The 12,021-nt window shown below is 53.6% G+C and overlaps 1 protein-coding gene across 2 annotated transcripts in view; it reads left to right on the top strand.

Annotated features, from left to right (window-relative positions):
* TSPAN15 (tetraspanin 15) overlaps nt 1-9,637 on the top strand; it is a 49,358-nt gene extending 39,721 nt beyond the window's left edge. The window contains exons 5-8 of one of the 2 annotated variants that reach the window (XM_030862448.2): nt 1,796-1,912; nt 6,755-6,802; nt 8,306-8,422; nt 8,813-9,637. In XM_030862448.2, coding sequence (XP_030718308.1) covers nt 1,796-1,912; nt 6,755-6,802; nt 8,306-8,422; nt 8,813-8,962 — 432 coding nt within the window. In that variant the 3' untranslated portion in view covers nt 8,963-9,637. The remainder of the gene's footprint in view (nt 1-1,795; nt 1,913-6,754; nt 6,803-8,305; nt 8,423-8,812) is intronic. The other variant, XM_060286753.1, reaches the window with a different exon arrangement.
* The last annotated feature ends 2,384 nt before the right edge of the window (nt 9,638-12,021 follow it).

The following is a 12,021-nucleotide window of genomic DNA, read 5'->3' as shown; positions in this document are numbered from 1 at the left end:
AGGTGGTTAGAGCAGTGCCAGGCAAATGATGAGACCTAGGTCGGTGTCAGCTGCAGTGGTCATCATCCTCATGTCCTACTAGGTGAGGACAAGCAGAGTTTGAGGGCCGAGGGCCCGCTCAGTCCTGGCTGCGCTTCTTTGGATGTGACCTTGGGGGCGTCAGCTGGCCTGATCCCCATGCTAGCCCTCAGTGGGGACAAATGTCTCACCGCGCCCAGGGCCACCCGTAGTGGCCACACCCTTGGCTCAGGCCTTCCATGTAGTCACAACAGGTGCAGCCTCCGGGAGGCCCTTCTTTGCCAGGGATGTGCCTGCCAGCTCTGGCCATCAAGTGGAGCAAAATGCTTTTATTGGAACCAACCTTCAGCTGGCTCGCAATTTTCATTTCTTCCAGGGTGGAATGGCGGGATGACTCATGCTCACTGGGCACCCTGCTTGGTGCTGAATGCGTCATGCATGGCTTCCCTTTGTAATTCTCAGCTCAGCTGTGCAAAGCTGACGTTGCTCTTCCTGCTTTACGGTTGAGGATCTGAGGCACAGAGAGGGTCACTGACTTGCCCAAAGTCACACAGCATGGAGTTACCGGTAGTGTGAGGATTTGAACTCTGGCCTGTCTGATGGCAAAGCAAATGCCCTTTGCACTGTACCCCAAAGAGGCACTTCCAGATCCCTCAAACTGATAACCTAAAAGGCTCTATGGGGACTCTGAAAGGGTATCTGTGTTTTTACTAAGACCTTGGATCATATCACTCCCCTGGTTAATAAACCCTGCAGTGACTTCCCGTCACTCAGAATACCATCCCAGCTCCCTGCTGGTTCTGGCTGACAGGGCTTTCGCGGTCTGGCCTCATGTCCTCCATTCTTGCTGGCTCTGCTCCAGGCACACCTGCTGCTGAAATATAACCACCTCGTCTCTGCGTGGGGTCTTTGCATGTCTTGACCGGCTTTTTCCTGTTGTTCCTATTTCAGATTAAATGACATCTCCTCAGGCCTTTCCCGACCTCCCCGCTCCTTCCCCTGTTTGCCGTATCCCTGGTACCCAGCACTACCTCACTGTCCTTTTCACAACGCTGATTCCTCTCTGTCTCCCTCTGCACGTGTGTCCCATATGGGCAGGGCTGTGGTGCTTTGGCTGCCCCTTGTCTCTCTGGCACACAGAACAATGCCCGGCACGCACCAGCATCTCAGTGGAGTAACTGCTTCCCCCAGGCGTTGGCATCTGTACAGGGGGAGATGCAGGGAGGGGCTAAGCTAAGGGGAAAATGATGCCAGCTGTGCCATCGCTTCAGTCCTGAGCCCAGGCCAGGGTGTGAGGTGTGTGCCCCTTTGCTAAGGGCAGGACAGGCAGAGCTGGGGCAGGTGAGGAGAAGGTCAGTGTGGTTCAGGGACCCCTGGGTTGTGGGGCTTCCCTAGAATCCTATTCTCCGGGACCTTAAAGGCCAGCTCCTCGGGTTGAGCGCCTGCCCTGGGGATGTGAAGATGGAGTCCGGTTGTCAAGGAAGGATGTTCCCTCCAGTGTTTAGTCACCACCCCGCTATCCCACCAAAAGGCTACCCAGCCTTGGCTTGCATGCCTCTCCAGTGACGGGGCGCTCACTACCTGTTGGGCAGCCATGCCGCTTTTGGTGAACTCTGACCCCACAACGGATGCCTCATTTGCTGCCTGTAGCTCCCCCTACCAGGGTGACCCCCATCATAAATCACATCGTCCATCCCCCGGCAGGGCCCCTCCCCGCTGTCTGCCCGGGGCCCCGGCGGTGATGGCAGCTCTCTTCCCCGCTTGTTTCATCCCTCAGTTTAAGTGCTGTGGCGGAGAAGACTACCGAGATTGGAGCAAAAACCAGTACCACGACTGCAGTGCCCCCGGACCCCTGGCCTGCGGGGTGCCCTACACCTGCTGCTTCAGAAACACGGTACCCACTGCTCCTGGGGCTTCCCGGCTGGTCAAACGCTTCTCTCACCTTTCAGGACGGGTGGTGGGGATGGTTGGGTGCGGCAGGCAGGAGGTGGTGGTCATTGTCGAGGCTTCCTGAGCCTCGAGGGCTACTAAAGGGGATGAATCTGGGAAGGGGGGCGGGGAAGTCTTGTCTTATTAGTAGCGGTCGTTAACATCTACTGAGCACTTACCATGTGCTGGCCTTTTCTAGGTTCTTTAGTTGTATTAACTCATTTAGTCTTTTCAACAACCCTGTGAGGTAGGTACCGTTATTTCACCCACTGTACAGATGAGAAAACTGAGGAACCAAAAGGTTAGGTGCTTTGCCCAAGGTTGATGGGGCTGGGACGAAATTCAGGCAGCCATTGTCAGAGCTGCACCCTGGACTCCTGTGCAAGCCAGGCAAGGAGTAGGAGAGGGTCCAGGCCGGGGGGCTTAGCAGGGTGGCTGGCTTGACAGCCGTAGCCAGAGGACCAGAGCAGGGCCTGCACTGTGGGCATTGCTGGTGGACTTTGGGCTTGACATCCTGGTCACCATCAGCAACAGGGTATTTGGAAGGGGTCTGGTGATGTAACCGTCAGCTTCCGCCTCTCCCCAGTGGGATCCTCTCAGCTCTGTTGCCTCCTTGGCCACTTGGGAGGCTGCCCTGTGCTGTCACTGCTAATAAATGAGAGGCTTGGTCAATCCTGTGTTTGACTAATGTGTCCCAAAACTGCATGGTTTCTGGGTTGGAATGAGGCAGAGAGCTTTGCAATTACTCACACCCTGAAGAGTCATGGAAAATTTCTCTTCTGATGCTCCACCATTCTGTGCCCACTTCCGGATTCTGTAAACCACGCAGCTGCTGGTAGGGGTGGGGGCCTCACCCAGTGAGTCAGGGAGCCAGTGCCAAGTGCATTAGCCCTAAAAAGGCTGGGCCAGGAGGGGAGGTTTGTTTGGAAATTGTAGCTGCCATTTTAGGGTAGCTTTCTGTGCAAGGGGAGTGCTGGGGAAGAGCCCGGGTTTTTTAGGGAGGCCTACGGGGGGTGACCCTGAACTTCATCACCCAAGGCAGTGGCACCTGAAGGTCCAGGTTGAGATGTGGAAGCCCAACTTGTATTCATTCATTCATTCAACGAGTATTTATTGAGGACCTGCCAGATGTGGTTCTACATTCTGAGGATACAGAAAACACACAGAGAACTTTTGCCTGCATGGAGCTGACATTCTTTCTAGTGGGTAGAACTGATAAGAAAAATAAATAAGTAAAAGAGATAGTATGCTAGACGATGATAAATGCTAAGGAGAAAAATAAAGCAGGGGCGTGGAGGATTGCAATTTTAGATACTGAGAATGTAGGTTCTCAGTAAAACCCTGAAGGAAGTGAGGGAGTGAGCCACGTGTATCTGGGGATGGGAACTCCTGGCAGAGAGAACAGCAAGTGCAAAGGCCCTGAGGTGGGAGTTGCCCTGGTGAGTTTGAGAAACAGTGCAGAGACCAGTGTGGCTAGAGCAGAGTGCGTGTGGGGGAGGAGAGTGGCAGACAAAGTCAGGGAGGTCATGGGTGCCCTGATGGCCGTGGTCAGGACTTAGGTTCCCTTGAGTGACAAGCAGTCAAGTGACAGGGCTTCAGTAGCTGAGTAGCAGATCTTACTTAGGCTTTACCAGGACCACCCTGTCTGCTGTGGGAGCAGAGGTGACGTGGGGAGTCTGGTTAGGGGCTAGTGCAGTGGTCCAGGTGTCACAGCTAAGGCTGTCCAGGAAGTGGACTCTGACATGCGGGTTAGTGAGCAGGAGGTTTAGTAGGAGGTGCGCTCAGGATTGACACCTGTAAGGGAGGTGACAGAATCTGGGCTGGGCAGAGGGAGAGGTTGAGCAATGATGCAGGCTCAATGGGGGCCTCAGCTGCCTCTCCAGGAATGTTCTGGGATGGTCCTTCAGAGTTGTCCCATATTGGGGCAAGGGGAACAGGTCTTCATACCCTCCACATGCACCAGGCATTACATGAGGAGTGTCCCACCCGGAAGGGACTTGCTGGCTTGTTCAGCAGAGAAACAGAACCAATAGGATGTGTGTGTGTGTGTGTGTGTGTGTGTAAAGAGATTTATTATAGGAAACTGACTCACAGAATTATGGAGGCAGGCAAGTCCCAAGATCTGCAGGGTGAGTCGGCAAGTGAGAGCCCCAGGAGAGCCAATGGTTTAGTTCCAGTCTGAGTGCACAGGCCTGAGAACCAGGAGAGCTGATGATGTAGTTCCTGTTTTTTTTTGTTTTTTTTTTTTTTTGGTACGCGGGCCTCTCACTGTTGTGGCCTCTCCTGTTGTGGAGCACAGGCTCCAGGCACGCAAGCTCAGCGTCCATGGCTCACGGGCCCAGCTGCTCCGCGGCATGTGGGATCTTCCCAGACCGGGGCACGAACCCGTGTCCCCTGCATCGGCAGGCGGACTCTCAACCACTGCGCCACCAGGGAAGCCCTGTAGTTCCTGTTTTAAGGCTGGCAGGCTCAAGGCCCAGGAAGACCCAGTGTTTCAGTTCAGGTTTGAAGTCAGGCAGGAAGAATTCTCCCTTACTTGGGGGAAGGACCGCCCTTTTTTTCTATTCAGGCCATCGACTGATTGGATGAGGCCCGCCCACGTTAGGGAGGGCAATCTGCTTTACTCAGGCTACTGATTTAAATGTTAATCTCATTGGGGGCTTCCCTGGTGGCGCAGAAGTTAAGAATCCGCCTGCCAGTGCAGGGGACACGGGTTCGAGCCCTGGTCCGCGAAGATCCCACATGCCGCAGAGCAACTAAGCCCGCGCACCACAACTGCTGAGCCTGCTCTCTAGAGCCCGTGAGCCACAACTACTGAGCCCGTGCGCCACAACTACTGGAGCCCAAGCGCCTAGAGCCCGTGCTCCACAACAAGAGAAGCCACCGCAGTGAGAAGCCCGCGCACCGCAATGAAAAGTAGCCTCCGCTCACTGCAACTAGAGAAAGCCCGCGTGCAGCAACGAATACCCAACGCAGGCAAAAATAAATAAACTAAATAAATTAATTAAAACAAAAACAAAAAATGTTAATCTCATTAAAAAACCACCCAGAATTAATGTTTGCATAGATATCTAGGTGAGTCACCCTGGGGCCTAGAGAAGAGTTCTGGGCTCTAGGGTTAGGGAGGCCTCTGCTGCTGCATGTCTGTTCCCTGAGGGGCAGGAGCTGTGGTTCTACCTCCAGGGCTGGAAGCACAGTGAAGAGTAAGTTTATTCTTGTCACCTTCTTATATACCATATAGCTTACTTATTTATTATGTTCATTGTCTGTCTCCTTCCCTAGAATAAAAGTTCCATGAAGGCAAGGACCCTTTTTTGTTCTTCTATATTCCCAACACCTAGAACAGAGAATGGTACATAATGAGTGCTCAGTATTTGTTCAGTAATGACTGAATGAATGAACTAATGAGGTAGGAAGCACCTGTTCCCATCATGCCCTCTTGCACTTGCTCCCCAGGCCTGACCTTCTCCCTGGGGGTCATGTTCTTGGCCTGGGGGGCCACAAATGCCAACTGACATGAAGTGGATGCTCGGTGTTTTGGGGTCTGAGGGCTCCTGGGGGACAGTCTAGACTGAGAGAGGTTATTTTGCCCACACATCAGGCCCTGACATTTAGACAGATCTAGATGACGCCTGAGGTTCAACCCACTCTTTTGGAAAGAGAGTAGACAGCCCTCCTTGCCTTCCAGGGACTGGGATCGTGTCCAAAGTCACTCCAGCCAGCGTGTCTGTGTTCTGCCATGTGCCCAGCCCTGGGATAAGCCCTTTACATGTATATCTCACTTTATATTCAAAACAGCTCCGTGGGGTACATTCTTAGATCACCATTGCTTTATGGAAGAGACCAGGGAAGCTATTCATTCATTCATTCATTCATTCAACAAATCCTTATTGAGTGCCTGCATGTGCTAGTCCCTCAGCAGCCCACCTAAGGTTGGTCACAGAGCTCCTAAGTGGCAGAGCAGGACCTGGACCAGGTAACATGATGCCAGAGACCACACTGGCCACTCCGCTGTCCTGCATTACTGCTGGAACCTGTGGCACCCTGGTCCCACAGCAGCTTTCACTTAGATGTGAAGGGATGGGACCGGGACATCGAGCTTTCTCTCACCTTCTAGAAAATAGAGGAAACTATACAAGGGCTCAGGCAGTGATGGGAAGTGCCCCTGCCAGTCCTGTGTTATAGGTCTGCTGGGAAGAGATTTGATGGGTCTAGGGCCGACCACAGCTTCCCCTGCGCCTAGATTAGTCAGCCGCTGGGAGTTCCTGAGAGCAGCTCTCTTCCCAGGAAGGAGGTTGGGCGGTCCTTCCACTGGTGGGTGGCTGTCTGCAGGAACAGGGAAGTGTGGTCAGAGGCCTGGCTTTGCCGTCAGGTAATCCCCAGCTGGCCAGGGCCCTGGCTGTGGTCTGGGATTTTCTTTCATAAGAGCCAGCGTAGTGGGAGCAGCCCAGCCCTGACCTCAGACAACCCATAACCATATCAGCAAAGCTTGGGCTCTGGGGCAGCTGCACTAAGGGAGCCTGGGGCAGTGCCCTTTCCTCTGGGTTCCTAGGCTGCCACGGGTGGAGCAGTGGGCCTCCCACCGAAGCGCCACGGAACTGGCCTTCCCGCCTGTCCTCCCTGTGCATTTCTTGGAGGCGGGAGGTTAAGATGCAGATTTGAGCCAGGCTGCCGGGGTGGGAATCTCAGCTCCATCCATACTGGGCAGTGCAACTCTCTGTGCACTATAAAATGGGGGTCAGGGGGAACAAATGTCTTCTGCAGTAAACACTATGTAAGTGTTAGCTAATACACATTTCTGTTTCAGACAGAAGTTGTCAACACCATGTGCGGCTACAGAACTATTGACAAGGAGGTAACGTCTTTGAAATCTCTTTCCTCCAGAAAGGTTGCCCTTCCTGTCCCATCTCCAGGGTGATCAGAGGGGCTACCAGGGGTGAGGCTCCTGGCTGCTGAGATTTCCCAACATTCCTGGCTGTGAAAAGGAGCCAGGGACTGCTCAGGTTTTCTGCCCCACCCAGAACAGGACTCGGGGAGCCAAGAATCCCCCCAGGCTGGGAAAGGCTGGCTGCCAGGATGTGCCGGGCACCTAACGTGTGAGGCCACCGTGCCCCTGCCAGTGCCCCCAGCATGCCCCTGTGCCCGGCCGCGCTCAGCACCAGCCTGCCTCTGCCCTTGGAGCTGCCCATTTGCAGACGACGCACACCGGCTTCCTCAGCCTGGGACCCAGGAGTCCCTTGGGGAAGGGAGCCTCTGGAAGGTCCCTCCTGGCTCAGCTTCCTGGGCATTTCTCCTGGACTTGGAGACAAGCTGGGGTGGTGCTGAGAAGGAAGCTGAAAATAGTGACGACTTGAGATGCCTCTGAGCAGTGGTTCTCACAGTGAGGTCCCCCGACCAGCAGCAACAGCAGCGCCTTCCACCCCCCCGCCCCCGACCTGGGAACTTCTTAGAAACGGGCATTCTTGGGGTGGCGCCGGCAGGTGATTCTGACACACGTTTAACATGCAGAGCCACAGACCAGCAGTGATTCTCCAGCCATCAAACCCAATGGCCAGTTTTTACATTAAACACTTGGTAATGCCCTATTTATTATTCCAAAGTGAAATTCACAGATAATATAAGCTACCTACACACGTAATTCCAAAACAGGTAACGTAATGATTTGAGATAAAAGGAGAAATAAGATAAAACAATTTACAACCATATACCATATTTCAACACGTACGTGCTCAGGCACTAGATAGAGAAAGCGAAGTGGTTGGGTGTTTACACTGCCAGGGGCTTCTGATACTTGGCAGGGGTGTTGTGTGGACAACTTGCATTACCATGGGCGTATTTTTGCCATTGACATGGTTTTTCAAAATGGTGAACAATTCTTGATAAAGTTGCAAACAAAATAAAGTATAATTATCCCTTACTTTATCTAATATTCTTTCTACAGAATTCAGTGCATAGTAAAAACATGCAGAAAACACTTTGGTTTTTATGTCCCTGGAGTTAGGCTTTGGGCTCAGATAATTATGGATGGGTTTTCACCCATCCAGATGCCCAGGGGACATCTAAGAGGCAGGTAGTCTGGGAAGTTGTCCGTGGAGTAGGATTGCCCTGAGCTCTACAGTCCCTCAGCCCCCAGCCCCGATCGCAGTGATAACCGGAAGTGCCACCACAATGTCCGCAGTGCTCTCTAGGGAGCGGTACCACCTGCTGAGACCCAGTGATCTAGAGCCACCTTCTCATCACATTGCATACGAGAAACTGAGGCCCAGAGAGGCTGAGGGACTCGCCTGGACCTGGGGTGAGTGGCAGATTTGGGACCAGGGCTTCCAGGCGAGTGCTCAGCCAGGCTCCTCCCCGGCAGCGCCTCAGCGTGCAGAATGTCATCTACGTGCGGGGCTGCACCAACGCCGTGCTCATCTGGTTCATGGACAACTACGCCATCATGGCGGGCCTCCTGCTAGGCATCCTGCTCCCCCAGGTGTGCTGGTCCCCCCCCCCCGGCCCCCAGGGAGGGGAGCTAAAGGTGGGGATGGTGTGGGCAGGCTGTGGCTTCAGATGATGTGTGGCTCGGTGATTACAGAGTGCAGAGTAGGCACAAAGGGCTGGGGTGAAGAGAGCTCTTGGACCAGCCACCTGGGCTTACCCTGGGAGGGCTGGAGGGCTGGAAGGAGGGGGTGAATGGCCTAGAAAGTGAGTGACATAGCTGGGGGGGGAATAGGAGTCGCAGAATGGAGGGTCTCTGGGATTTCCCGGCAGGCGCAGAGGAGGGCCCAGGCTGGGGCCATTGGGGTAGTGGGGGCTCGGGACTGCCGGAGAGGGCCACCCAGATGGCCAGCAGGCTCTCACCCGCCCTGCCCGTTCTCCTCAGTTCCTGGGGGTGCTGCTGACATTCCTGTACATCACCCGGGTGGAGGACATCATCACGGAGCACTCTGTCACCGATGGGCTCCTGGGACCCAGCACCAAACCCAGCGTGGACGCAGCAGGCACGGGGTGCTGCATGTGCTACCCCAATTAGGGCTGTAGCCTGGGGCGGCAGCTCCAGAAGGACCGTGACAGGACATCTCTGCGCAGGCCACGTCGTGGGGGCCAGATAGGACTGTGGCCCCTCTCTCCACATTCAGCACTGACCAAAGCCATGGCTGTGTTTGCTCAGGGCTCCCAGGCCACCGCCTGTCTGGGGGGCGGAGCCCCTCCCCAGCTGCGGAATTCTGTGCGTGCCCACCCTGCTGGGCGTGGGGAACAGGGCACCCCTCCTCCATGCTCCGGCTGCTGGGGAAGGGGGAGCTTGGCGCTGGGCTCCGAACCCATTTCATTTCTGGTAGTGCCTTGGCCTTGGTGTTTGTGCCCCTTTGAGGGCAGTTTTGTAGTGATTTGTAATCGGGGAGGGAGGAGAGCTTGTGTGCCCCGAGGTGAAGGAGCAGAGGGGTGGGGTGCAGACCCCAGGCCCCAGTCCTTCGGCCTCACCCTGAGGCCACGTTGGGTCCGTTTCTCAGCCTCCCGGGTACCTTGAGACCACCCCAGGGCTGCTGCTTTGTTGACCCTGTTTTGTACCTGATTTTATAACATTCATTTTGTACACAGTTAACAGGAGTTTCCGACTAATCAAGGCTAGCTGTATTCAAAACCCCATTCCTCTTCCCCCTCCAAGCCAGTTTATTAATCAGACAATAAAGACATGATTTTTTTTTTTTTTCTGGTTTTTTGTTTGTGCCGTTTGGGTCGAGAGTGAGGAAGACCCCAAGTTGGGCTTGGAAACCCCTTGTTGGTGCAAAGATTGAAGGGGAGCCACCCTGAGACCAAGATTTGGGACAGTTTGGGACACTGAGGCCCAGGAGGATCAACCGAGGCTGCCCGTTCCCAGCTTGGAAGGGCCTCTCTCACCCTTTGGTTTGTGGACTGGGCCTGGAGCCTCCTGTGCCCATCCTTCCTGCCAGGAATTCACTTGCGGGAAACCTCAGGGAAAGAGGCAGAGATGACAACCTATTTTACAGACTGGGAAACTGAGGCCAAGCCACACTGGCATGAGTCTTCTCTTCCGGGAAGTGGGGTAGATGGGAACTAGGAAAGTCAGGGGTCGGGGAAGGAGCAGTGCCCACAGATCCACCCTCGACCTTTGGGCTATAGAACTGGAGTGACTCTCTTTTTTTTTTAACCAAACAAAACGTGCTTTATTTAGTAAAAACTGGTGAGTGTGGGCAGGACATGGCAGAAGTACACAGGGGCTGGGGATGGGAGGGTCAGGGGTCAGCACAGGGGGGACATGACTCAGGATGGAGGAGCCAGAGGTCAGAAGCCTTGGAGGTGGGTGGGTCATTGGTAACTTATCACCTGCTCCTCTAGAGGCTACACGTGGCTCAAAAGCCCCTGGGGGTTCCAGAGGCCTGACCAGCAAGCGAAGGTTTGTCTCTGCAGGCCTAGGGAGGCCTTACCCCCAACATCAGCAGGAACTCTCGGGGACAGGATGAAAGCACCTGGATAGCATCGGACTGTAAACAGCCCATTGTTCCAGGGCCTGGGGTGGGGCTGGACGGTGCTCACTGCCTAGCAAAGGATGGTGCTGGTCGCCCCCTGCTGGAGACGGCAGGACCTGCGTGGATCAGTCCACCCAAGCCTTCCTGCCCCAAGAGTTGAGTTCTAGATTTGCTGTGAGGTTCTTAGTAGCCAGGGCAATAGAAATAAACAGCATGAGCCCCAAACCTGAAGAATTCAATTTAAGAGTGTTAAAGGAACTGCCCATCACACCCACAAGAGGTAGGATGCCTGGTTGGCCATATGTACAAGCCTGCGTTTTCTGATGTGTAGGAAAGAGCAGAAGAGGGATTTTTTTTTTTTAAAGGATAGAATAATGCAGCAATAGCAAGCACATCACTGAGCACACTCTGTCTCAGAAACTTGTCTAAACATAGATATTAACTCCTTTAATCCTTACAACTGTATGTGGTAAATCCTGTTATCTCCATTTTATTGAGGAGAGACTGAGGCATATTGTGGTTAAGTAACTTGCCCAAAGCACACGGCTGGTAAGTGACAAAGCCGTGATGTGAACCTGGGTAGAATCTCCCTGGCATGCAGCCCCTCTGCTGTACCGATTCTGTTGACTCGTATGGACACGTGGTACTAAGCGTGCAAAACCTGGGATGGCTGTTACTGTAGCTGTCCCCATGGGGTGGCCATTGCAGCCGCTGCTGGAGCCTCTGCCTGGTCCCCATTTTGACCAGTGCATTCAAGGCCAGGTCAAACTCTGTGTCTGGCTGGTGGCCTCGTGGCACCCTGGCTCTGGCTGTTCTCTGAGGATTCTCTCTGCTCAGAGGGTGTGGCAGCTGCCTTTGGGACAGCAAGATGGCAGAGGCACCGAAGGGGTTGGGACTGCACTGAGTCTGCTTATCCAAAGTCACATTACCCTGGAACCTGGAGACTTCTGGTCACCTTGTCCTCCGTCTTCTCACCACCACTCACCAACACCCCTCTACCTCCCCCTGCTGCTTCTGTGCACCAGGGATCACAGGTTGGTGCCCACAGGAGGCTGAGTGCCGTGGACACTTAGCTCTTCTTTTTTTTTCGAAACCTCAGCCACTCACCTCTCCTGAAAACAAACGGAACCCATGGAGAGGCCTTTCTCAGTACTGTGGTTGGGATGCCCCTGCTTTGCACCCTTTGTGCTTCAAAAGCAGTTACATCATCCTGACCCCTCGTAACACAAGGATGGAAGAATGACCCTCAAAGTGAGTCATTTTCCCTCACCGTGGCACACACAGAAAATGATGATATCAGTGCAGCCCACAATATTTGTGAAGCCGGGGGAGATCTGTAGGCTTTGATTTGGGACTTTTTTCGTTCTCATATATTTATAAGAAAAACAAAACAATAAAATGCATTAAGGAAGACTGGGTTAGTAAAAGAATTCCAAATAGTATTCTCCAAACTTTGTTTTAACAGTATATTGAGGTATATTCAACCTAAAATAAACCACGCACATTTAACTTGACAAGTATATCACTGTCAAACCATCATCACAATAGAGATAATGAACAACCCCACCATGCTAAAGAAATTTCCTCTTGCCCCTTGGGGATT

Source organism: Globicephala melas, chromosome 16 (assembly GCF_963455315.2).
Source record: "Globicephala melas chromosome 16, mGloMel1.2, whole genome shotgun sequence".
Classification (NCBI taxonomy): Eukaryota; Metazoa; Chordata; class Mammalia; order Artiodactyla; family Delphinidae; genus Globicephala; species Globicephala melas.
The sequence above is the reverse complement of the archived record's forward strand: the minus strand, read 5'-3'. Positions and strand labels throughout refer to the sequence as shown.